Here is a 24,310-nt window from a genome sequence, read left to right as displayed (position 1 = left end):
TTCTGAAAAGGTCAATCCTGCTCAGATATATGATCTATCAGATGTTGTTGCTAAGACACAAAAACTGATACTTGTGACAGGAACCATTGACTTGTACTTGTTCTGCGGACTAAGTGCTAAACCAAAAGCATTGTCTGCTAAGTTTGAAATTCTCAAAACACACTTTTGCAAATAAATAAACATGATAGGCTATCAAGGGCTAGGCCTACATTTGACACATTCAAAACATGAACACTGAACAAACAAAATTAGAACAAAATTATCATTGTTTTTTTCCGAGTGATAGGCCTATTGCAGATATGGCTACATTATGCAAACTAGAAAAATCTGAGAGTTTATTGTCAATGAATGAGTTATTTATAAGAACATCTGAGCAAAGAGAATATTGATATTTTCTGGCATGAAAAGGCGACGATACGCATCTAAATAAAAGTCCACTTCCCCAGTTGATGGTCTATTTGGATTTGTATAGCCTACATTTCGTAGAATGACTTCATGAGTCAGTGTGTGAATAGGTTAATGTAGACTACTGTATTTCCCAATGTCTACGTCTAGTTTTAGTAGCCTCATGAATAGTATTTTCTACTTTTATTTTGAAAATGTTAAGTCGACTGTCGCCGACTACACGCATGCGCAGCTCGCAGCACCAGCATGGAGATATTTTTGTCTATGGATATAGCTAAGTGAAGTTAGCATCAGTAATAACTAAATGTTTACGTTGTCATTACATTTTTCTCAAAGTGGTTACCTGTTAAGTTGTTTTGCTTACTAGTGGCTTTGATAGAAGCCGGCCCATAGTTTGTGGTCTGTCTAATTTTCTCTCTAACTGTGGGGGGACATGCTAAGTTGGCTAACTTAACAGTCTGACTGTGGGACAGGCAGGCAGTGACCACTTCTAGCTGTCACACGACTAGAAAAGGTAAGTGACATCCCTTTATAGATGTCCATACAAAACGTTACACTCGATGTCTTGGCGTAGTACTTCATAAATGAAACATATAGAGGTGGGTGTGAAATGATGGCTTGTGTCTTGTGTTGTGACAGTTCAGTTCTCACTCATACAGACACAGCTAGGCCTTCTCTCTCTCTCTCTCTCTCTCTCTCACACACACACACACACACACACACACACACACGAAGCGTTACTGTTGTGAATATGACATGGTATAACAGTGGACACTCCTGGCTGTGTTTTAGCGCACCAGGGTGACCGTGATGGAAGTGGAGGACTTCGTTTCCAAAACGTTGGAGCTCCTTCAGGAGGAGCGAGAAGCTGAGATCGAGGAAACCAGGTATGAGTTTGAGACAAGTAGAGCAAGCGCTCCAGAGTCAGTAGCCTAGTGGATGATAGATTAAAGCCAAGTGAAAACGTCTTACACGACATGATTACAAAATAAGTGCTTCTGTTATGTCCTGTGCCTGTAAATAAACCTGACCACTGTTCAAGTTGGGGTATACGTATGGTGGTTATGTTTTTAACTTTGGCTTACATTTGCTGGCTTGTACTAAAAGTTGTGCTGTTCTGTTGCAGACTTCTGCAGGAGAATGTCTCTCTAAAGCATCTACAGCACAAAGGTGTGTGCCTGCTGAAGCTGCAGATCGGCAGCCAGCGCACAGGCCTCTACGGCCGCCTGCTCATCATCTTCGAACCCAGAAAGAGTATTGGAGTTTCCGTGCTGCCCAGCAACAGTTTTGGTCCAGGTGAGAGACACAGCCAACTTGGTCCAAGTGTGTCAGATTTTACATTTTGAATTAATCTAAATCTAGCTTACGGAAAGAGGATTCAAGGATTTTATTTGTGTGTACACAACGATGATTAAACCATGTAGTGAAATGGCATTAGTTGCTCAACTTCTTCCTTTGCAGTGATGTCCTGAGGGATCCCTGAACTATTTATAAAGAAAGATGAACGAGATTGAATAAATAGGCAGAGTGTGTGTGTGTGTGTGTGTGTGTGTGTGTGTGTGTGTGTGTGTGTGTGTGTGTGGAGGAGCAGTATGTCAAGCTCATATAGTGCAGTTTAAAAGGTGTTGTGTGTTTAGGATCTGGATGGACACTCCTCAGTCTTTCAGACACCAGACCTCAGCAGTCTAAACAGACCAAATAATTACCCATGCATGAGTTAATATGCACAATACTGATGGTATACTGTATGAAAACATACTTACCTGAGTGGAAAGCTGTGTCTGAATAGACCAAACTTGTGTTCCTTTTATAATGTATGGTAAACGGAGATAGAATAGATTGGGATCTGATAAAATATATCTGTCCACAGGTGTTTAATTTAAAAATACTTCTCCTATTATCATATTTATATAATACTACACCTATTTGCCAGCCTATATCACATTTAATAATACTATTTGCCAGCCTATATCATATTTAATAATACTACACCTATTTGCCAGCCTATATCATATTTAATAATACTACACCTATTTGCCAGCCTATATCATATTTAATAATACTATTTGCCAGCCTATATCATATTTAATAATACTATTTGCCAGCCTATATCATATTTAATAATACTATTTGCCAGCCCATATACCCTTATTTTATTACTCCCCCTTATTTATTTTATCTTCTGTCCTCATATGTTGTAAATGACCCTTTCATACCCTTCCACCCTGTCCTCTAGGGGACATAGTGGGCCTGTATGATGCGGAGGGGTGCAGCCAGAGGTCCCAACTGGGTACAGGAGTGGTTACCAGAGTGACCCAGTCCTCCGTCGCCGTAGCGTTTGACGAGTCGCAGGATGGGCTCAACCTGGACAGCGACGGACTCTTTAACATCATGAAGGTGGCCAATGATGTCACCTACAGGAGACTAACATGGTGGGGGTTCAGCTATGATGATAAACAGCTAGAATTGCATTTGCCATCTATTCATTTGTTATAATAATATTGTAATGTTATGGTAATGACTGGCAGGATCTCTTGGGAAAATATAATTAAAGAGGAGACATTTTATGGTCTTCATTTTATTTGTTTATGCCTTTGTTTTATTTATTTATGTATTTGTTTATTGATTTGTTTGTTTGTTTGTTTGTTTGTGTGCTTGCTTGTTGTGTCTGCAGTGCCTTGAATACGTTGAATGGATACGGCAGTGGCCCAGCCTCTCTTCTCATCAGTGTCCTGTTTGGCTACTCTCAGCCCTCAGAGCTTTCCCAGCCGAGTAAGAACCAGCTCTCCAAACTCTCCAAACTCACACTCAAGGACTCGTGTGGGCCTTGTGTACTTGTCAACTGTAATAGTTTAGACAGCTTATAGTCATGGTTCTATCATTTTAACAGAGTAGTTCTCACTGTTACGGCAGTTTGTTGTGGATGATTTTACCCATGTCTCTGTAATATCCCCTAGGTGTCTATCCAAGGCAACATGCAAAGCATTAAAAATGTACTAATACCAGCAGCAATAAATTGACCATTATGCATGATTCAGCTAAATGTGTATACCTGTTTTCCACTGATCAGATGATTTAGAGTTTTATAACACTGGACTGGACGAGTCTCAGCGTGAGGCAGTGACCTTTGCCCTGAAGCAGAAGGACCTGGCGGTCATCCATGGGCCCCCAGGGACGGGCAAGACCACCACTGTGGTGGAGGTGATCCTGCAAGCTGTTAAACAAGGAAACAAGGTGAGGAGGGGGCCACATATGGCACTGAAGAGAGGGTAATTCAGCTGGGTGGTTTAATGTGAGCTGCTAAATAAGGAAACAAGATAAGATGCAGGCAGCATATGCTAGTGAAGAGGTGAATTTAGCTGTGTGGTTGCAATGTGAGCTGCTAAACTTGTGTCAAATTTATTAAGATAGCTGGGAAGGAATATGTAAAAAATCATGAAGATTGGGCACTTCTGGATAAGTTTTTGGCAGGGTTTTTGGCAGGGTGTTAGGTATAGGCCTAAGGTTTTAAAAAATCCATGGATACAAGTTGGGGTGGCCCCCCTAGTGGCAGTTATCCGTAAAATCCAAAATGGCCCCCGCTGAAAAGAGAAAAGGTTATATCTCAGCTTCCTTTAGTCTTGAATTGTTGTATAATGCATTTTCTCTACTTTGTTTGATACAAGGAATCCAATTGATATGTTCTTCTTATTTTAAGTCCATTTAAATCTAGTATCATAGTCATATTTAGCTCATAAACTGTCAATATCTCTGAAAAAGTCACATTGAAATATTACTCAGGTCCCTAGACCCATATTTTACCTCCAAGGTATGCTTTTCTTTGTTGATTGGACAGGTCATTATCACTATAGTGTCAAAAATGTGACCAAAAGGACCATTGTTGAGGCCTTAAATAAACACAAATTCAGAACTGTGCCACAGTGAAAAGTTACAGTATATTAGGCTTTTCACCATGTTAAGGATCAATATTATATTTTAGTCAAATAACACAAAAAAACAATTCATACTTAAACCATAGACTTTCTAATGAGGAGACAGAGCACTCAAAAAATCCTCCATAGAAATGCATGAGCTTAGTTTGTAACGGCAATATGGCAGTTGTCTACGCAAATCACACCCCTTCCGCGGCAAAATGTTGACATGTGAATACATTGAGCCAATCATGTGCTGTGTTGTGAATACAATGAGCCAATAATGTGGTGTGTTGTGAAGACATCGTGCCAATCATGTGTTGTGATCTCACAGCTGGAGCAAGATTGGTGTCGTGAAGCCTTGCGCACGTGCATTTCTGCCGAAATGGATGCCCGATGAGTGCCCAAAAAGCATTGCAATATGCAGAGTGGAGGGACTTGCCTAAAAGGACTTTGCCTAAACATCATGTATTTATTCAAAGATTTTTAGTTTCACTCTTCATCATTATTAGTACAGCCTCCCTCACACTTGCACAATGTGGTACAGCAAATTCCAGCTCGGTGGCCTTACAGGCAACCACACAGCCACAGTTGAGGAGGAGTGAGGATCCCTTGCTGGCATCTTCCAGATCTGTCCAATATGGCACCCAGACTTTGGTTCTGTCATTCCATTCCCAACCCCACTCACTGGGGTCTGGAATCTCTGGAGTTTTGGAGAGGGACTGCTTCCAGACAAAAGCTGCAGTGTGCAGGGCACGCTTTCCATGCTGGAATAAGGCATGATGGGTCGGGGGGATTGAATCCAGGGACTTGAGGCCTCTCAGAGCTGTGGATTGGATTTGGATCAGGGAAGTCATATAAAGATATTCCAATCCACCACATCTCAGAAATGCTGGGACATCAAAAATGCCAAGCACTGCCCCTCTTCTACGCGTTCACATGATGTGACGTTGTATCAGCAATGTATGGAATTGGCAAAAAAAAGCATGGAATGCGTGGGCAGCTTACCCAGAAGTCACCGGCACCCTCATTCTGATCACCCAAGACCCAACCAGCCTCACACTGGAATCAGTGCACATACAAGTTCTCAAACGCTAGACTGTACTCATGTATAGTAAGAACTGCGGTGTCGAGTCAGTCAATGAAACCTGGAAGCTTCTTTTCACTCAAATCCCTGGATTCAATCCCCCCGACCCATCATGGCTTATTCCAGCATGGAAAGCGTGCCCTGCACGCTGCAGCTTTTGTCTGGAAGCAGTCCCACTCTAGCCTCGTGAGACCATCCTGATCTCGCGAGTTTCAGATTTTCACTCACAGATCAGTCTGGCATCTCTCCGATAAAGAAAATTTGGAGCAGTTTGCCAAACGAACGTCCAATCAGCGTTGGTTTCGAGGCGGGTTTAGGTGTGACGCAACGAGAAGCTACCGTTCAATCTAAACAACATGGCGACTTCCACGGATGAGATGAGCATAGCTATCGCTGAAGTTTTATCCGAATATATTTTAGTATTCCTGGGAAAGCTAGGAGTCTCTGCAATGTAGCTGGGAGGAATGAAGGACACAGACATCCTCCACGGCCAATTCAAGTTAGTGTTTGGTAGCACTGAATCTTAGTTACTTAACGAGAAGGAATATGCTTTCTTCAGACGTGTAGCCTACCATGAAAACTTGGTGGGGGATTCATGGGTTTCATCAGGTCCCTTTTCACAGGTGTATTAATCAAGCACCATGCAGTCTGCATTGATAATCAAGGTGCTTGATTTTATACACCTGTGGAAAGGGACCTGATGAAACCCATGAATTGTCGTTGATGAGGTTCATGTCACATACAACAGTTTTAAACAGTTTAAAAACATTCACGTTAGCTACTTATCTAACTTCTATGTTAAAAGATGGCATTAGAAGAACGCTTCGTTTTTCTGATTGGTTGATTTGGACCGACCAACATAGGTGGTGATAGACAGATGCTTTATCCAATCAGCTAACCAGTATTTTCGCCCCTTTTCCAAACGTTCTCCAACGAAAAGTTCCCAGATGGATATGCAGAGCAAATACGAAGCAATCCATCTGGCGGAGTCAGGTTAGTCCCTCTCCAAAACTCCAGAGATTCCAGACCCCAGTGAGTGGGGTTGGGAATGGAATGACAGAACCAAAGTCTGGGTGCCATATTGGACAGATCTGGAAGATGCCAGCAAGGGATGCTCACTCCTCCTCAACTGTGGCTGTGTGGTTGCCTGTATGGGCAACTGTAAGTGCCACTGAGCTGGACTTTGCTGTACCACATTGTGCAAGTGTGAGGGAGGCTGTAATGATGAAGAGTGAAACCAAAAATCTTTGAATATATGATGTTTAAGTATGAATTGTTTTTTTGTGTTATTTGACTAAAATGTAATATTGATCCGTAACATGGTGAAAAGCCTAATATAACTTTTCACTGTGGCATAGTTCTGAAGTTGTGCTTATTTAAGGCCTCAACAATGGTCCTTTTGGTCACAACATGTGATTTTTTTTTTTTTAAAGTATTTTTTTGGGCTTTTTGCCTTTATTTGTATAGGACAGTGAAGAGTGAGACAGGAAGTAAGTGGAGGAGAGAGATGGGGTGGGACCGGGACATGACCGCAGGTCGGATTCGAACCTGGGTCCCTGTGGGCACATGGACCCGTATACTGTATGGTATGAGCGCTGTAGCCTGTTGTGCCACAGCGCCCCCCCACAACATGTGATTTTTGACACTATAGTGATAGTGACCTGTCCAATCAACAAAGAAAAGCATACCTTGGAGGTAAAAATATGGGTCTAGGGACCTGAATATTTCAATGTGACTTCAGATATTGACAGTTTATGAGCTAAATATGGCTATAATACTACATAGAAATGGACTTAAAATAAGCAGAACATATCAAAATTTGATTCCTTGTATCAAACAAAGTAGAGAAAATACATTATACAACAATTTAAGACTAAAGGAAGCTGAGATATAACCTTTTCTCTTTTCGGCGGGGGCCATTTTGGATTTTATGGATAACTGCCACTAGGGGGGCCACCCAACTTGTATCCATGGATTTTTGAAAACCTTAGGCCTGTACCTAACACCCTGCCAAAAATCAAAAACTTATCCAGAAGTGCCCAATTTTCATGAATTGCATCCTAGCTAAGAGGAAACCCCTTGAGATGTAACATCTCCTTTTCGAGGGGACCTCAAGAACAAGAAAACAAGATAAGATGCAGGCAGCATATTCAATTCAATTTCAATTTATTGATATTTATAGTGTAATATCACCATTGCCATGGTCTCAAAACACTTAAACAATTAAACAATTATAAAATTAAGAGAAAACAAAATTATAAAATTAAAATTGTATAGTGGAATAAAACAATTGCAATAAAAACATGAACGAATAAATAAGTAAAACAAAACATACAATAAACAACAATAAAAACTGTAAGAGACAGTAAAGACAGTTCATATCCTCTGGAACAATAAAGCAATAAAGAGTCCGTGAGACAAGGGTGATCAAAGGGCTTGTGGTTGACCAAAATGTTGGGAAAAAAGAAAGGTTTTTAGTCTGGATTTAAAACAGTCCACAGAGCCAGATTTTCTGACATGTAAAGGGAGGCTATTCCAGAGGGTAGGTGCATGGTACGCAAATTACCTGTGTCCAGCTGATTTCTTCTTTACTGAAGGAACAATCAGATGGCCAGCACTCATAGAGCGCAGAGCACGTGATGGTGTGTAGGGCTTAAGGAGCTCGCTCAGGTAAACAGGTGCAAGATTACACAAGGCTTTGTATGTTAAAAGAAGGATTTTAAAATCAGATCTGGCTTGTATTGGCAGCCAGTGAAGAGAAGCTAGGACTGGTGTAATGTGGCTGTATTTCTTCACTTTCATTAAGACTCTAGTTCCAGCGTTCTGGAGAAGTTGGAGACTCCGTGTTGTACTTGCTGGGAGGCCAGTGAATAAGGCATTGCAATAATCAAGTCTTGACAACACAAACGCATGAATCAGTGTTTCGGCATCACAGAGAGACGACATGGATCTAATCTTAGCAATATTGCCTAGATGGTAGAAAGCGGGTCGAGTGACCGCTTTGATATGGGGCTGGAAAGTAAGGTTAGAGTCAAATGTAACACCAAGGTTTTTAACAGTTGGGCTCTCAGAGATAATGCAGTTGTCAATTTTTACAGACAGATCATCCGGCAGGTTATTACTCCTAGTTGGTCTCACTATGAGCAGCTCAGTTTTGTCAGCATTTAACAATAGCAAGTTCATACACATCCATTTCTTAATTTCAATCAGACATGTTTGCAATTTCAATTGTGTAGAATTGTCATTTTGCAGCACAGGAACATACAGTTGAGTATCATCAGCATAACAGTGAAAGTTCACACCAAACTTGCTAATTATGGTGCCTAGTGGTAGTATATAAATGGAGAAAAGCATAGGGCCAAGTACAGACCCCTGAGGTACACCACATTTTACATCACACTGTTCAGAGTTGGTGTTGTTGAAGGTTACACACTGGGTACTGTTTGATAGATAAGAGTAAAACCAAGAAAGAACTGACCCGTTGATTCCAATGAGATTCTCAAGACGCCTAAGAAGTATACTATGATCAATCGTGTCAAAGGCTGCACTCAGGTCAAGAAGAAGCAGGAGGGATACTCATTAGTGACTCTAGTCAAAGCCGTCTCTGTGGAGTAAACAGCCTGGAATCCAGACTGAAATTTCTTAAATAGAGAATTGTGAGATAAGTGGGCCGTGAGTTGTTCCCCAACAGCCCACTCAAGAACTTTAGACATGAAGGGCAAGTTGGATACGGGTCTGTAGTTCTGCAGGATTTCTGGGTCCATGTTTGGCTTTTTGAGCAGTGGTATAATTACTGCTGACTTGAAGGCCTTTGGAACAATGCCAAGAGTGAGTGACTTATTAATAATGAGGTGATAAGCACTACTTAGGACAGGGAGCAACTCTTTACACAAAGCAGATGGTATTGGGTCCAACTGGCAGGTTGTAGGCTTTGATATTTTCACTATAATTGTAAAGGCATCCAAAGAGACTGATTCAAACTGAGAGAAAACACAGTCGGAATGCAGAGCTAATCCGTCAATATCTGTAGTGTCTGAGACATCTGTAATAGTGTCAATTTTCTCTCTAATCAAATCAATTTTTGACATAAAAAAGGTCATGAAATCGTCAGCAGTGAATTCTGTGCTAGAGATGGGGGCATGTGATCTTGTGAGTTTGCTGACAGTATCAAACAGAAACATAGGGTTGTTTTTGTTAGAGTTAATCAGGTTTGAGAAATATGTTGCTCTTGTAGCATAAAGGGAGTCTTTATACTTATTAAAACTAGCTGCCCAGGCCGACCGGTCAGTTTCAAGTTTTGACACTTGCCATTTGCGCTCCAACTTTCTGCAGGTCCTTTTCAGCGCACGAGTGTTTGCTGTAAACCATGGCACTGATTTTGTGCGAGTGCGCTTTCGTGACATCAGGGGAGCAGCGCAGTCGATCGCCTGGATCAGTGCAATGTTTAGATTGTCTGTTAACTCATCAAGAGATGATGTATTTGAACAACAGGATATAATGTTAGGCAGCCGCTCAGCTAATAAACACTTGGCGTTATTGTCAATGCGGCGAGAGTTATGGATATCGGGGCGGTGATCCTTCCATCGCATGTGAACAGGGACAGTAAAGGAGACGCATGCATGATCCGATACAGGGACAGGTTCTACAGATAGAGCGTTTACATCAATCCCTCTTGTAAGGACAAGGTCAAGTGTGTTACCATGGGTGTGGGTGGGGTCTTTCACATGTTGCGTGAAATCGAGACATGTTATTAAAGGAGAATTCCGGTGTGATATTGATAATTCAGTGGAAATGCATGGATTCCAGTTGCTGCTACTGGAAGAAACTGGAATCCATGCATTTCCACTGAATTATTTTTGGAATCTGATCCCTTATCATACCTGTTCATTCTTACTCGTTGCTTGACTTATCGTGACTAAATTCAAGATGGCTGCAAACGCTAAACTTCGTGAAGATACTGTCTGTATAAATCGTCTTGTAAGTAAACTACCAGTGCTTTTTCAAAGTTCTCAATGTCTCGTTTTAAATGTCAGGGCCCTCGGAAGTCTACCAATGAAGTGTGGAGATACATTGAGCCTCGTAAATGGGTGTAAAACAGTGATTTATTTGCATGGCTAGCCCGATGCCGAAGCACCACTATTGAAAAAGCTGTTGGTAGCATCGGCTAACTAGCGCCAGATTTTGGAGTGCAGGGGACAAGCCGAGATGGGCTATGAGACATACGTTCACACTCGGTATCATGTTTCAATACACTTTAGGTCAATATCACACCGGAATTCTCCTTTAAATCGAGAAAGTCCATGGCTTTACGGTCTGAGGGATTTTCTTGAATTTCCCCTGGGGATCAATAAAGTATCTATCTATCTATCTATCTATCTATATCTTATTAACATGGAAGTTAAAATCTCCTAGTAGCAGGACTTTGTCATATTTGACCACTGTCATGGAGACCAACTCTGAAAACTCTGAGAGAAAGTCAGGGTTATGTTTGGGTGGTCTATATATAGATAGAACAAGAATGTGGTTTGTTCTAATGACCACAGCTAAATATTCAAATGACCTAAAGTCTCCAAACAAACATTCAGTATGCTTAAAAATGTTAGAGGAAATCAAAGCCACACCACCACCTTTTCCCCTCCCCTAGTGAGGAGGTGAATGTAGCTGTGTGGTTGTACTGATGCAGCTGTTACTCCAGGAAACCCATGAGGAAGCATATGCTAGTGAAGAGGTGAATGTAGCTGTGTGGCTGTAATGGTGCAGCTGTTACTTGGGAAACACATGAGGAAGCATATGCTAGTGAAGAGGTGAATGTAGCTGTGTGGTTGTAATGGTGCAGCTGTTACTTGGGAAACACATGAGGAAGGGGCAATTGTGTGCTAGTGAGGAGAGGTGATTTTATTTGAGAATATTTATGAAATACATTTTGTGACCATAAAAGTAACAAACAAAAAAGTGACAAAAACATGCACCCAGGTTGTTTTTACCGATAGTAAAGCTATAGTACACCCCACGTGTGATCTCTGATGCCCACCCTCGCCCTGCTGTGCCAGGTGCTGTGCTGTGCCCCCTCTAACGTGTGATCTCTGACGTGTGATCTCTGATGTGTGATCTCTGACGTGTGATCTCTAACGTGTGATCTCTAACGTGTGATCTCTGATGTGTGATCTCTGACGTGTGATCTCTAACGTGTGATCTCTAACGTGTGATCTCTGACGTGTGATCTCTGACGTGTGATCTCTAACGTGTGATCTCTGATGTGTGATCTCTGATGTGTGATCTCTGACGTGTGATCTCTAACGTGTGATCTCTGACGTGATCTCTGACGTGTGATCTCTAACGTGTGATCTCTGACGTGTGATCTCTGACGTGTGATCTCTGACGTGTGATCTCTAACGTGTGATCTCTAACGTGTGATATCTGACGTGTGATCTCTGATGTGTGATCTCTAACGTGTGATCTCTGACGTGTGATCTCTGATGTGTGATCTCTGACGTGTGATCTCTGACGTGTGATCTCTGACGTGTGATCTCTGACGTGTGATCTCTAACGTGTGATCTCTGACGTGTGATCTCTGACGTGTGATCTCTAACGCCCACCCTCGCCCTGCTGTGCCCCTCTAACATGTGATCTCTAACGTGTGATCTCTGATGTGTGATCGCTAACGTGTGATCTCTAACGTGTGATCTCTAACGTGTGATCTCTGATGCCTGCTCTCGCCCCGCTGTGCCAGGTGCTGTGCTGTGCCCCCTCTAACGTGGCGGTGGACAACCTGGTGGAGCGGCTGGCGCAGAACAAGGCCAAGGTGCTTCGCCTGGGCCACCCGGCCCGTCTCCTGGAGACCATCCAGCAGCACTCCCTGGACGCCATCCTCGCCCGCAGCGACGCCACGGACATCATCGCAGACATCCGCAGAGACATGGACAAGGCTTTAGTAAGGGACAGCACGTGCGTCTTTTCAGTTGGACAGAAATGTTTATATTGTACAAGGAGTTCAAGGGGATCAATGATGGCCTTTCAAAATATATGGCTTTCCAATTTCTTATTTGTTAAAACTTATTGGAAGTTTCACCTGGACATGGCCCCCGCATGCGCTCTTAAAGGGATATTCCACCATTTGGGAAAATACACTCGTTTTCCACCTCCCCTTGAGTTAAACTGTTGAGTTGTACCTTTCCCCAGTTCATCCAGCCGTTCTCTGAGTCTGACCGTAGCACTTTTAGCTCCAGCTCATTGAATCAGATCTGACCGTTAGCTTATAGGAGAGAGGAGGTGGAAAAGGAGTGTATTTCCCCAAATGGTGGAATATCCCTTTAAGAGCGCAGCCCATATGAATATGAGTGGACATGGCCATAACATTCAGACGGCAGACAAGCTGGCAGAGACGGTGATGATGTGTGTGTGTGTGTGTTGGTTGCTGTGTGTCGGTGATGATGTGTGTGTGTGTGTGTGTGTGTGTGTTGCTGTGTGTCGTGATGGTGTGTGTGTGTGTGTTGGTTGCTGTGTGTCGTGATGGTGTGTGTGTGTGTGTTGGTTGCTGTGTGTCGGTGATGGTGTGTGTGTGTGTGTGTTGGTTGCTGTGTGTCGGTGATGTGTGTGTGTGTGTGTGTGTTGGTTGCTGTGTGTCGGTGATGATGTGTGTGTGTTGGTTGCTGTGTGTCGGTGATGTGTGTGTGTGTGTGTGTGTGTGTGTGTTGGTTGCTGTGTGTCGGTGATGGTGTGTGTGTGTGTGTGTGTGTGTGTGTGTGTGTGTGTGTGTGTGTGTGTGTGTGTGTGTGTGTGTGTGTGTGTGTTAGAGTGACATGAAGAGGAGTCGGGACCGAGGCAGCAGGGCTGCACTGAAGAGGGAGCTCAGGGAGCTGAGGAAGGAACTCAGGAGCAGAGAGGACGACTCCACCAAGCAAATCCTCAAGGGTGCCACTGTTGTCCTGGCCACCAACACAGGTGCAACACACACACACACACTCATGTACACACATGTACTTCACACACACACACACTCACACACGTACACACATGTACATCACACACACACACACACACATGTACACACATTTACATCACACACACACTCACACACGTACACACATTTACATCACACACACACACACTCACACACTTGTACATCACTTACAACTTAACTTCTATAATATAGAACGTATAACGTCGTATAGCGTAAACGGGGGGCGTTGAGTTGGTCCTCCCCCACAGTACAATTTGAATGTTGCGTGCTGGTTATGACCATGTTGTTAGTCGCTTTGGCAAAAAAAAGCGTCAGCCAAATGTAATGTAATGTAATGTCTCCGGATCCATGTCTGTTTGTTGTCTGGAAGGAATGCTTGACACGTGTGCAGTTTGTCAATTATGTAGCAATAGGACACTGCTACTTTACCACTCGTCACTTAGTAGGCAGCCGTGGCCTACTGGTTAGCGCTTCAGACTTGTAAACGGAGGGTTGCCGGTTCGAACCCCGACCAGTAGGCACGGCTGAAGTGCCCTTGAGCAAGGCACCTAACCCCTCACTGCTCCCTGAGCGCCGCTGTTGTTGCAAGCAGCTCACTGCGCCGGGATTAGTGTGTGCTTCACCTCACTGTGTGTTCACTGTGTGCTGAGTGTGTTTCACTAATTCACGGATTGGGATAAATGCAGAGACCAAATTTCCCTCACGGGATCAAAAGAGTATATCTACTTATACTTATATACTTACCGGTATATAGGGATCAAAAGAGTATATCTACTTATACTTATATACTTATACACGGGATCAAAAGAGTATGTATGCTTATACTTATATACTTATATAGGGATCAAAAGAGTATATCTACTTATACTATATACTTATACTATATACTTATACACGGGATCAAAAGAGTATGTATGCTTATACTTATATACTTATATAGGGATCAAAAGAGTATATCTACTTATACTTATATACTTATATAGGGATCAAAAGAGTATATCTACTTATATACTTATATAGGGATCAAAAGAGTATGTCTACTTATACTATACTATATACTGTAGCGCTGGATTTATTATTGGCCAGTCTGTGATAGCCTGTCCCACTTGATGAACCTCACTGACCCCCCATGTCATGTCCATCTCCCCTCAGGAGCGAGTGCTGAGGGCCCGCTGAAGCTGCTGCCAGCCGACCACTTCGACGTGGTGGTGATCGATGAGTGCGGCCAGGCGCTGGAGGCCAGCTGCTGGATCCCCCTGCTCAACGGCCGCAAGGCCATCCTGGCCGGCGACTACAAGCAGCTGCCCCCCACCATCAAGTCCCACAAGTGAGTAAGGCCACACACACACACACACACACACCCTGCCTCCACCTCACCACCGTACCCACCATCAAGTCCCACAAGTGAGTAAGTGTAAAGTGTAAAGATGACGTACTCTAAATGACTTTGGATGAAAACAAATGTTTAGTTGATGTACTTTTTGACCTTTTATTTCTATTTACGGTTTATGGCATTTTTAATACATTCTTGTTGATGGAATTGGAATTGGAATTAGTCATTGTTGATAATAATCAATTATTTTGTGTGTGTGTGTGTGTGTGCGCGTGTGCGCGTGTCTGTGTGTGTGTGTGTCTGTGTGTGCATGTGTGTTTGTGTCTGTGTCTGTGTGTGTGCGTGCGCGTGTGTGTCTGTGTGTGTGTGTGTCTATGTGCGCGCGCGTGTGTGTGTGTGTGTGTGTGTGTGTGCGCGTGTGTGTGTGTGCGTGTGTGCGTGCACGTGTGTGTGTGTGTGCATGCGTGCGCGCACGTGTGTGTGTGTGTGTGTGTGTGTGTGTGCATGCATGCATGCATGTGTGTGTCTGTGTGTGTGTGTGTCTATGTGCGCGTGTGTGTGTTTGTGTCTGTGTGTGTGTGTGTGTGTGTGTGCGCGTGTGTGTGTGTGCATGCGTGCGCGCACGTGTGTGTGTGTGTGTGTGTGCGTGTGTGTGTGTGTGTGTGTGTGTGTGTGTCTTTGTGTCTGTGTGCGTGTGTGTGTGTGTGTGTGTGTGTGTGTGTGTGTGTGTGTGTGTGTGTGTTTGTTTGTGTCTGTGTGCGTGTGTGTGTGTGTGTGTGTGTGTGTATCTGTGTGTGTGTGTGTGTGCGCGTGTGTATCTGTTTGTGTGTGTGTCAGGGCGGCCTCTAAGGGTCTGTCGGTGAGCCTGATGGAGCGGGTCATCCAGCGGTATGGTGCTGGGGTGGTCCGGATGCTGACGGTCCAGTACCGCATGAACAGCGCCATCATGCAGTGGGCCTCTGACCAGATGTACCAGGGCCGGCTGACCGCACATGCCTCCGTGGACAAGCACCTGCTCAGGTGAGAGAAGAGAGCCGCCGCGCTACGGCTGCACAATGAAGCCATTTTTCATCAAAATTACTATTTGAACGAGTGTGACGAGTGTCACAACTCTGTCCCGATGGTTTATCTAGTCACATCTGTTTTTATATTCATGTCATCCTCCTTGTCTGTGTGTGTGTGTGTGTGTGTGTGTGTGTGTGTGTGTGTGTGTATGTGTGTTCTTCATGAGATCTAGTTAGTTGTACAGGCACCAGGCACCCCTACAGTTCAGCCCCTACACGATTGCTCCTTCATTTCTTCAAAGTTAGTTTTTTTTCCACCCAGGGATCTGCCAGGTGTGGCTAATGTGGAGGACACCAGCCGGCCACTGCTGCTCATAGACACGGCCGGCTGTGGCCTCCACGAGATGGAGGACACCGATGAACTGTCCAAGGGAAACCAAGGTGCGCTGTCTGAACTCTCTTATTCAGAGCAATTGTAAAAACTGCAGCAACATTGAATCTTTCCAGTAATCACTTTATAGTTTGGACACTCCTCTCACTAAAGCATGTGTTGAGTTGATGAGTTGTAAGTGTGTTAAATGTCTTGATCCTAACCCCCTACAGGAGAGGCCGATATTGTAGCTCTGCATATCAAAGCCTTGACTGAAGCCGGCCTGAAAGCCAAAGACATCGCTGTGATAGCTCCGTACAATCTTCAGGTAAAGCAGCTGCTCTTTACTCCTGAATACAAGCGTGCTGGTTAAAACTGGCTATTTATGGTGCTTTTCCTGGAGACAGGACAGTTTGTAAGTCGAGTAGTAAGGCACTAGACACACCCTTCAGCCTTCCTCTCCACCTCAGGACACATCCTGTAGGGTCAATACAGGGGTCAGCAACCAGTCTCTGTAGACGCACAAGCAGTGAGTGTCCCATTGTGGCGTTACGTCCACCCCAGGGGACTCCCCGCAGTGCTGATAGAAAGTGCCCTGTGTTACTTATCAGAGAGAAAACTAGTGGATGCCCATTAATGTGCCCTGTGTTACTTATCAGAGAGAAAACTAGTGGATGCCCATTAATGTGCCCTGTGTTACTTATCAGAGAGAAAACTAGTGGATGCCCATTAATGTGCCCTGTGTTACTTATCAGAGAGAAGGCCTAGTGGATGCCCATTAATGTGCCCTGTGTTACTTATCAGAGAGAAGGCCTAGTGGATGCCCATTAATGTGCCCTGTGTTACTTACCAGAGAGAAGGCCTAGTGGATGCCCATTAATGTGCCCTGTGTTACTTATCAGAGAGAAAACTAGTGGATGCCCATTAATGTGCCCTGTGTTACATATCAGAGAGAAGGCCTAGTGGATGCCCATTAATGTGCCCTGTGTTACATATCAGAGAGAAAACTAGTGGATGCCCATTAATGTGCCCTGTGTTACTTATCAGAGAGAAAACTAGTGGATGCCCATTAATGTGCCCTGTGTTACTTATCAGAGAGAAAACTAGTGGATGCCCATTAATGTGCCCTGTGTTACTTATCAGAGAGAAAACTAGTGGATGCCCATTAATGTGCCCTGTGTTACTTATCAGAGAGAAAACTAGTGGATGCCCATTAATGTGCCCTGTGTTACTTATCAGAGAGAAGGCCTAGTGGATGCCCATTAATGTGCCCTGTGTTACATATCAGAGAGAAGGCCTAGTGGATGCCCATTAATGTGCCCTGTGTTACTTATCAGAGAGAAAACTAGTGGATGCCCATTAATGTGCCCTGTGTTACATATCAGAGAGAAGGCCTAGTGGATGCCCATTAATGTGCCCTGTGTTACATATCAGAGAGAAAACTAGTGGATGCCCATTAATGTGCCCTGTGTTACTTATCAGAGAGAAAACTAGTGGATGCCCATTAATGTGCCCTGTGTTACATATCAGAGAGAAAACTAGTGGATGCGCATTAATGTGCCCTGTGTTACATATCAGAGAGAAAACTAGTGGATGCGCATTAATGTGCCCTGTGTTACATATCAGAGAGAAAACTAGTGGATGCGCATTAATGTGCCCTGTGTTACATATCAGAGAGAAAACTAGTGGATGCCCATTAATGTGCCCTGTGTTACTTATCAGAGAGAAGGCCTAGTGGATGCCCATTAATGTGCCCTGTGTTACTTATCAGAGAGAAAACTAGTGGACGCCCATTAATGTGCCCTGTGTTACTTATCAGAGAGAAAACTAGTGGACGCCCATTAATGTGCCCTGTGTTACTTATCAGAGAGAAAACTAGTGGATGCGCATTAATGTGCCCTGTGTTACATATCAGAGAGAAAACTAGTGGATGCCCATTAATGTGCCCTGTGTTACTTATCAGAGAGAAGGCCTAGTGGATGCCCATTAATGTGCCCTGTGTTACATATCAGAGAGAAAACTAGTGGATGCCCATTAATGTGCCCTGTGTTACATATCAGAGAGAAAACTAGTGGATGCCCATTAATGTGCCCTGTGTTACATATCAGAGAGAAAACTAGTGGATGCCCATTAATGTGCCCTGTGTTACATATCAGAGAGAAAACTAGTGGATGCCCATTAATGTGCCCTGTGTTACTTATCAGAGAGAAGGCCTAGTGGATGCCCATTAATGTGCCCTGTGTTACATATCAGAGAGAAGGCCTAGTGGATGCCCATTAATGTGCCCTGTGTTACATATCAGAGAGAAGGCCTAGTGGATGCCCATTAATGTGCCCTGTGTTACATATCAGAGAGAAAACTAGTGGATGCCCATTAATGTGCCCTGTGTTACATATCAGAGAGAAAACTAGTGGATGCCCATTAATGTGCCCTGTGTTACATATCAGAGAGAAGGCCTAGTGGATGCCCATTAATGTGCCCTGTGTTACTTATCAGAGAGAAAACTAGTGGATGCCCATTAATGTGCCCTGTGTTACTTATCAGAGAGAAAACTAGTGGATGCCCATTAATGTGCCCTGTGTTACATATCAGAGAGAAAACTAGTGGATGCCCATTAATGTGCCCTGTGTTACATATCAGAGAGAAGGCCTAGTGGATGCCCATTAATGTGCCCTGTGTTACTTATCAGAGAGAAAACTAGTGGATGCCCATTAATGTGCCCTGTGTTACTTATCAGAGAGAAAACTAGTGGATGCCCATTAATGTGCCCTGTGTTACTTATCAGAGAGAAAACTAGTGGATGCCCATTAATGTGCCCTGTGTTACTTATCAGAGAGAAAACTAGTGGATGCCCATTAATGTGCCCTGTGTTACTTATCAAAGAGAAAACTAGTGGATGCCCATTAATGTGCCCTGTGTTACTTATCAAAGAGAAAACTAGTGGATGCCCATTAATGTGCCCTGTGTTACTTATCAAAGAGAAAACTAGTGGATGCCCATTAATGTGCCCTGTGTTACTTATCAGAGAGAAGGCCTAGTGGATGCCCATAAATCTACTACTGCAATTGTACAACACTCAAAGACAGACAGGAAAAGGATATTTTCGTAAATGTGAAACCGTGAATAAAATCAAAACACAGGAAGAAAATCATATCAAACATCTATTGTGCAAAGCTAAAAAAAAATGACCAGCCGGATCTTTAATTCTCACTCGTGTGAAGATATCGTGCAGATATGAATAATAATAACTAGAAGCATGCCAACCCTTCTCCTGTGCGTGTCAGGTTGACCTTCTCAGACAGAGGCTCTCCCAGACGCACCCGGAGCTGGAGATCAAGTCAGTGGACGGTTTCCAGGGCAGAGAGAAAGAGGCCGTGGTGTTGTCCCTGGTCAGATCCAACAGAAAGGGTGAGTGGGAGAGTACCAGATGTACAATGCAATGTCCTGACCAGGGGTCACCCTAACTCTGCTTAAACATTCATTCATTAGCACGTAGTAGAGCTGTATAGCTCTTTGCATGTAGGGATGCTTAGGCGAGGATCACATCGGCAAGCGGCAGCGGCAAACGTAACGCAACGCTCAGACCATAATAAGTTTTATCTCGTTCCTAAGCAACACAAACGGTCTGTCAATTGAATATGCTTGCGTTGCGCTTTGAAAGTTGAACCAAACCTGCCGCTTGCCGCTGGCTAATGTGCTCCCCGCCTTATTCCCCTGTTTTACTGCTGTGATGATGTGGTGCGTCTTGGCTCTCTCCTAGCTGAGGTTGGCTGTTTTACTGCTGTGATGATGTGGTGCGTCTTGGCTCTCTCCTAGCCTTACTGCTGTGATGATGTGGTGCGTCTTGGCTCTCTCCTAGGTGAGGTCGGCTTTTTGGCCGAGGACAGAAGAATCAACGTGGCCGTGACTCGAGCGCGGCGCCAGCTCACGGTGGTGTGTGACTCTCAGACGGTACGGAACCACGACTTCCTCAAGTCACTGGTGGACTACATGACGGAGCACGGCGAGATGCGCACCGCCTTCGAGTACCTGGAGGACGTGGTGCCCCAGAACTACACCCGCGACCCCAAAGAGGGCTCCAAACAGCCCCCGTCAGCTAAGCAGAGGGACAAAGGGGAGCCAGGCCAGGGGAGGGGCAAGGAGACGAAAGGGGAGCAGAGGAGGGGCAAGGAGACGAAAGGGGAGCAGGGGAGGGGGCACGAGGCTGGGGGGCCTAAAGGAAGGGACCCCCCGGGGAAGGCTCCAGGCTCAAAGCCCCTCAGCAGTTCTGGCAGGCCCGGAGATGGGAACCAGGACCAGAAGCAGAACCAAGACCAGGCCCAGGAGCAGAGGAAGCAGGACGAGATCCGGCAGCGGATCCAGAACTTCATGCGGGACGTGGGCCAGACTGAGCTGCGCTTCCCTGCATCCCTGAACTCTCACGACCGCCTGCTCGTTCACCAGATCGCGGAGGAGCTCGGGCTCAACCACGAGAGCCAGGGCGAGGGCAAGGACCGCCACATCACCGTGTCCAGACCACCGGCCGGGCCACAGGAACCCTCCTCAGAGGGGACAGGGGAACCAGAACCACAGCTGGACCGACCGACTGATGTAGTTACTCCCCCTGACCAGCAGGGGGCAGCAGCTGCAGGGGGTGTGGACCTGAAGAGCCTGCACCTGGAGCGCATGCGGAGGGAGCAGCAGAAGAGGGAGGAGAAGGCCCAGCTAACCCAGCTGACCCAGCAGCAGCAGCAGCAGAGGGCGGCCATAGCAGCCACAGCAGGGAGGAGCCAGCAGGGCAGGAAGGGAAAAGGAGCAGCCAAGGGTCAGCCACAACTCCGATACATCACTGTGTGTGTGTGTGTGTGTGTGTCTGTCTGTGTCTGTGTCTGTGTGTGTGTGTCTGTGTCTGTGTCTGTGTCTGTGTCTGTGTCTGTGTCTGTGTCTGTGTCTGTGTCTGTGTGTGTCTGTGTCTGTGTGTGTGTGTCTGTGTGTGTGTGTGTGTCTGTGTATGAATTATTTCTGTCATCCTCACCAGTAGTTTACCACTGTCAGTTTGGAATACTGTAATCTAGTGATTAATAGATGGAATAAACTGTATTTGCAGCAGGATATTTTTTTGTCATAACAGCACAAAACATTCATATTCTAGTCCAACATTGGGAGTCTAACCTTACTGTTGGGATTGGCCTGTTTTGTTTTACTGTCGCTGTGGAATCCTCAATCAGTAGCCTTAACCCACTGTGTGTGTGTGTGTGTGTGTTTGTTCTCTCTTCTCAGGTAAGAACTGCACGAAAGCAGGCGCTACAGACATTGCGGCGGCCGCTACTGCAGACAGTGACTTTGACACACTGATTGACGCGGTGGTGAAGGCTGAGCGTGTGTGTGGCTTCGTGAAGTGCAAAGCTAGCGTGCTAACGCTAGGACAGCTCTGCATCCACTGCAACAGGCAGTTCTGCCTCAGCCACCACATCCCCGAGGTGAGTGCTCAAGGGTCAGGTGCTCAGGTGCTCAAGGGTCACGTGCTCAAGGGTCAGGTGCTCAACGCTCAGGTGCTCAAGGGTCACATGCTCAGGGACAGGTGCTCAAGGGTCACTTGCTCAAGGGTCACGTGCTCAGGTGCTCAAGGGTCACGTGCTCAGGTGCTCAGGGTCAGGTGGTCAGGTGGTCAGGTGCTCAGGGGTCAGGTGCTCAGGTGCTCAAGGGTCACGTGCTCAAGGGTCAGGTGCTCAAGGGTCACATGCTCAGGGTCAGGTGCTCAAGGGTCACATGCTCAAGGGTCAGGTGCTTAGGTGCTCAAGGGTCTCGTGCTCAAGGGTCACATGCTCAAGGGTCAGGTGCTCAAGGGTCAGGTGCTCAAGGGTCACGTGCTCAGGTGCTCAAGGGTCACATGCTCAGGTGCTCAAGGGTCACATGCTCAAGGGTCAGATGCTCAGGTGCTCAGGGTCAGTCTTTACACAGACCATCTAGAAACAGCTTTTGCTGCCAGGCATTGGAGTGTATCATTTCACTGCTTAGTGCACAACTGTCAGTTTGGAACATTTGGAACCATTTTAACCCAAAAGAGGAAAGATGCATGAAGGTCAATGCTCACTGGCGGTGTCTGACGTACTGAAGTTTAGAACTTCACAAGGGCGCGGGAAGGGGGGTGCTGAGGGTGCTGCAGCACCCCCTGCTGGCAGGAGATAGATTTTTTAAATTTGTTATATATATTTTTAAATAATTACTAATTCGCTGTCTGACATTATTTATATTTGTGTATGTGAAATGATGAGTCAAATAGCAAAAAAGGGTTATGGATTGGTTGGAATATAGGCTACTAAAAATTAACAGTTATAGAGATCAACGTGAACGTGAGTCAGTTAGGCTACTGTAAGAACCGTAGCGTGGTTTCAGCTATGATAGCCAGAGAATGTCTAATTTGTAAACGGGCTCTGGTGATCAAGTGTGTAGGCTAGGCCTACGATTGATATAGGCCTACATATTCTATGCGATTTACACGTTCAAAAAAGCATGGATAAGCGGAAAGAAACTTTAATTGTGTTGTACAGTTTTGCAAAATTAATAAATTATAGCTTGTGAAATCATTTCACTAGTCCCTAAGATAGAAATTATTAGGACACATTCTTGCTGTGGAGAAGACACTTTAGGCTATTCAGCAATTATTTGCGAGATCATGATTATTAGCCTATATTTAAAGCCAAACATCTCTGGTGTGGTTTTGACAATCAGAAAAGTAATTGTCCTTAGCTATACTGAAATAGGCTAATGATGTCAAGTGCGCTTCTGTGGGGTTAGGGTGGGTGCAGTGGAGTCGGAGTGCTGTCGCGGAACATTGGAATTTGTGGCTGCCCAGGACGTAGATAGATAGATAGATAGATATACTTTATTGATCCCTAAAACTTCTCTCTATCACCCGCACACCGCACTAAAATTATGTATTTAGCAGTCAAAATCCCGAAACATGTCCAGGAGGGGAGAAATCGTCGGACATCCATTATTTTTGTTATTCAGCACCCCTGGTCAAAAATAGGTTCCCGCGCGCCTGGAACTTCATTATGTTTAAGGGAGCAAAGCCCACTGACGGTGTCTGGGTTCAGAACACTGTTCTCTCTCTTGATTAAAATTAATTAATTCAATCAATTAAAACCATTTATTTTTACTGTTTTTGACCATTTGAGCCAAAGTTTATGGCAGTTTTTGGCTAAAAGTGCAACTTCTCTTTCCTTAGCAAAAATTGCCAGCTGTAAACAAAACGTTACATGCATTCCATAACCAGGGCAGTGACACACCTGAGTTGACCACTCTCTCCCGTGTCCTTAACCAGGGCAGTGACACACCTGAGTTGACCACTCTCTCCCGTGTCCTTAACCAGGGCAGTGACACACCTGAGTTGACCACTCTCTCCCGTGTCCTTAACCAGGGCGGTAACACACACTTGACCACTGTCTCCCGTGTCCTTAACCAGGGCGGTAACACACACTTGACCACTGTCTCCCGTGTCCTTAACCAGGGCAGTGACACACCTGAGTTGACCACTCTCTCCCGTGTCCTTAACCAGGGCAGTGACACACCTGAGTTGACCACTCTCTCCCGTGTCTTTAAGTGACCTGCGGCTCCACACACTTGTGTTCCAGGTCCACGGCTGTGGGGACCAGGCCAAGGCCCACGCACGCATGCGCATCAGCAAAGAGGGGGTGCTGTACGCCGGCAGTGGACAGAAGGACAAGTCCATGGACCCCAACAAGAAGGCCTACCTGCAGAGGAAACTAGACTCCAAGCTCAAAGACATGTCTAGTCAGAGGAAAACTAAAGTCAAAGAGAAGGAGCCTCAACGATGAGGAGCTTTTGGGATTGACGTTTGCATGTGTGTGGCTGCTGTGTACAAAGACACAAGTTATTAAATCAGTTATTTTTAGTGTATAGAGTCCGTGCTGGGTCTGATGCCAATCTCAACTAAAATTCATACACACACACACACACACACACACACACACTCACATCTGTGCCATGATAAGAGAAAAGAGGTGACGAGGCAAGAGGATAATACCATATTCGTGTCCACGTGGGTGATTTGACATAGAATTATACGCTCATTCCAGCATAATAATCAAGGAACACCATGGGCGCAGCAGCACAATGATATCATGCAGCACCTGAAAATAGTCCCCATAGGCTAACCTCCAACAACAAGGTTCAGCTGCAGCAGACGAATTGTTTAGTGACTGATTATTACGCCTGAATGAGAGTATAGTTCCGTC

General features: G+C 45.0%; 1 protein-coding gene across 2 annotated transcripts; it reads left to right on the top strand.

Moving 5' to 3' along the window:
• Positions 1-591: 591 nt before the first annotated feature.
• On the top strand, positions 592-23,972 carry ighmbp2 (immunoglobulin mu DNA binding protein 2). Of its 2 annotated transcripts, XM_042109272.1 has the most exons (17): positions 593-919; positions 1,198-1,292; positions 1,532-1,701; positions 2,642-2,837; positions 3,080-3,177; positions 3,476-3,639; positions 12,134-12,334; positions 13,197-13,344; positions 14,516-14,690; positions 15,534-15,716; positions 16,023-16,141; positions 16,304-16,398; positions 19,355-19,478; positions 19,930-20,200; positions 20,231-20,874; positions 21,330-21,529; positions 23,687-23,972. In XM_042109272.1, the coding sequence occupies exons 2-17, from the start codon at positions 1,216-1,218 to the stop codon at positions 23,888-23,890; spliced, it is 3,069 nt and encodes a 1,022-aa protein (XP_041965206.1). In that variant the 5' UTR covers positions 593-919; positions 1,198-1,215; the 3' UTR covers positions 23,891-23,972. The 2 variants fall into 2 exon arrangements, with proteins under 2 accessions (XP_041965205.1, XP_041965206.1); XM_042109271.1 differs by having other exon boundaries at positions 592-919; positions 19,930-20,874.
• Positions 23,973-24,310: the final 338 nt, after the last annotated feature.

The sequence above is a fragment of the Alosa sapidissima genome, chromosome 11, assembly GCF_018492685.1.
Source record: "Alosa sapidissima isolate fAloSap1 chromosome 11, fAloSap1.pri, whole genome shotgun sequence".
NCBI lineage: Eukaryota > Metazoa > Chordata > Actinopteri > Clupeiformes > Clupeidae > Alosa > Alosa sapidissima.
This window is presented reverse-complemented; position numbering and strand designations above follow the sequence as displayed.

Coding starts and splice junctions, on each gene's coding strand:
- ighmbp2 (XM_042109271.1), top strand. CDS start 1,216: ATGGAAGTGGAGGACTTCGTTTCCAAAACGTTGGAGCTCCTTCAGGAG. Junction 1,293..1,531: donor GCTGAGATCGAGGAAACCAG/GTATGAGTTTGA, acceptor GTTCTGTTGCAG/ACTTCTGCAGGAGAATGTCT. Junction 21,530..23,686: donor TCAGCCACCACATCCCCGAG/GTGAGTGCTCAA, acceptor CTTGTGTTCCAG/GTCCACGGCTGTGGGGACCA.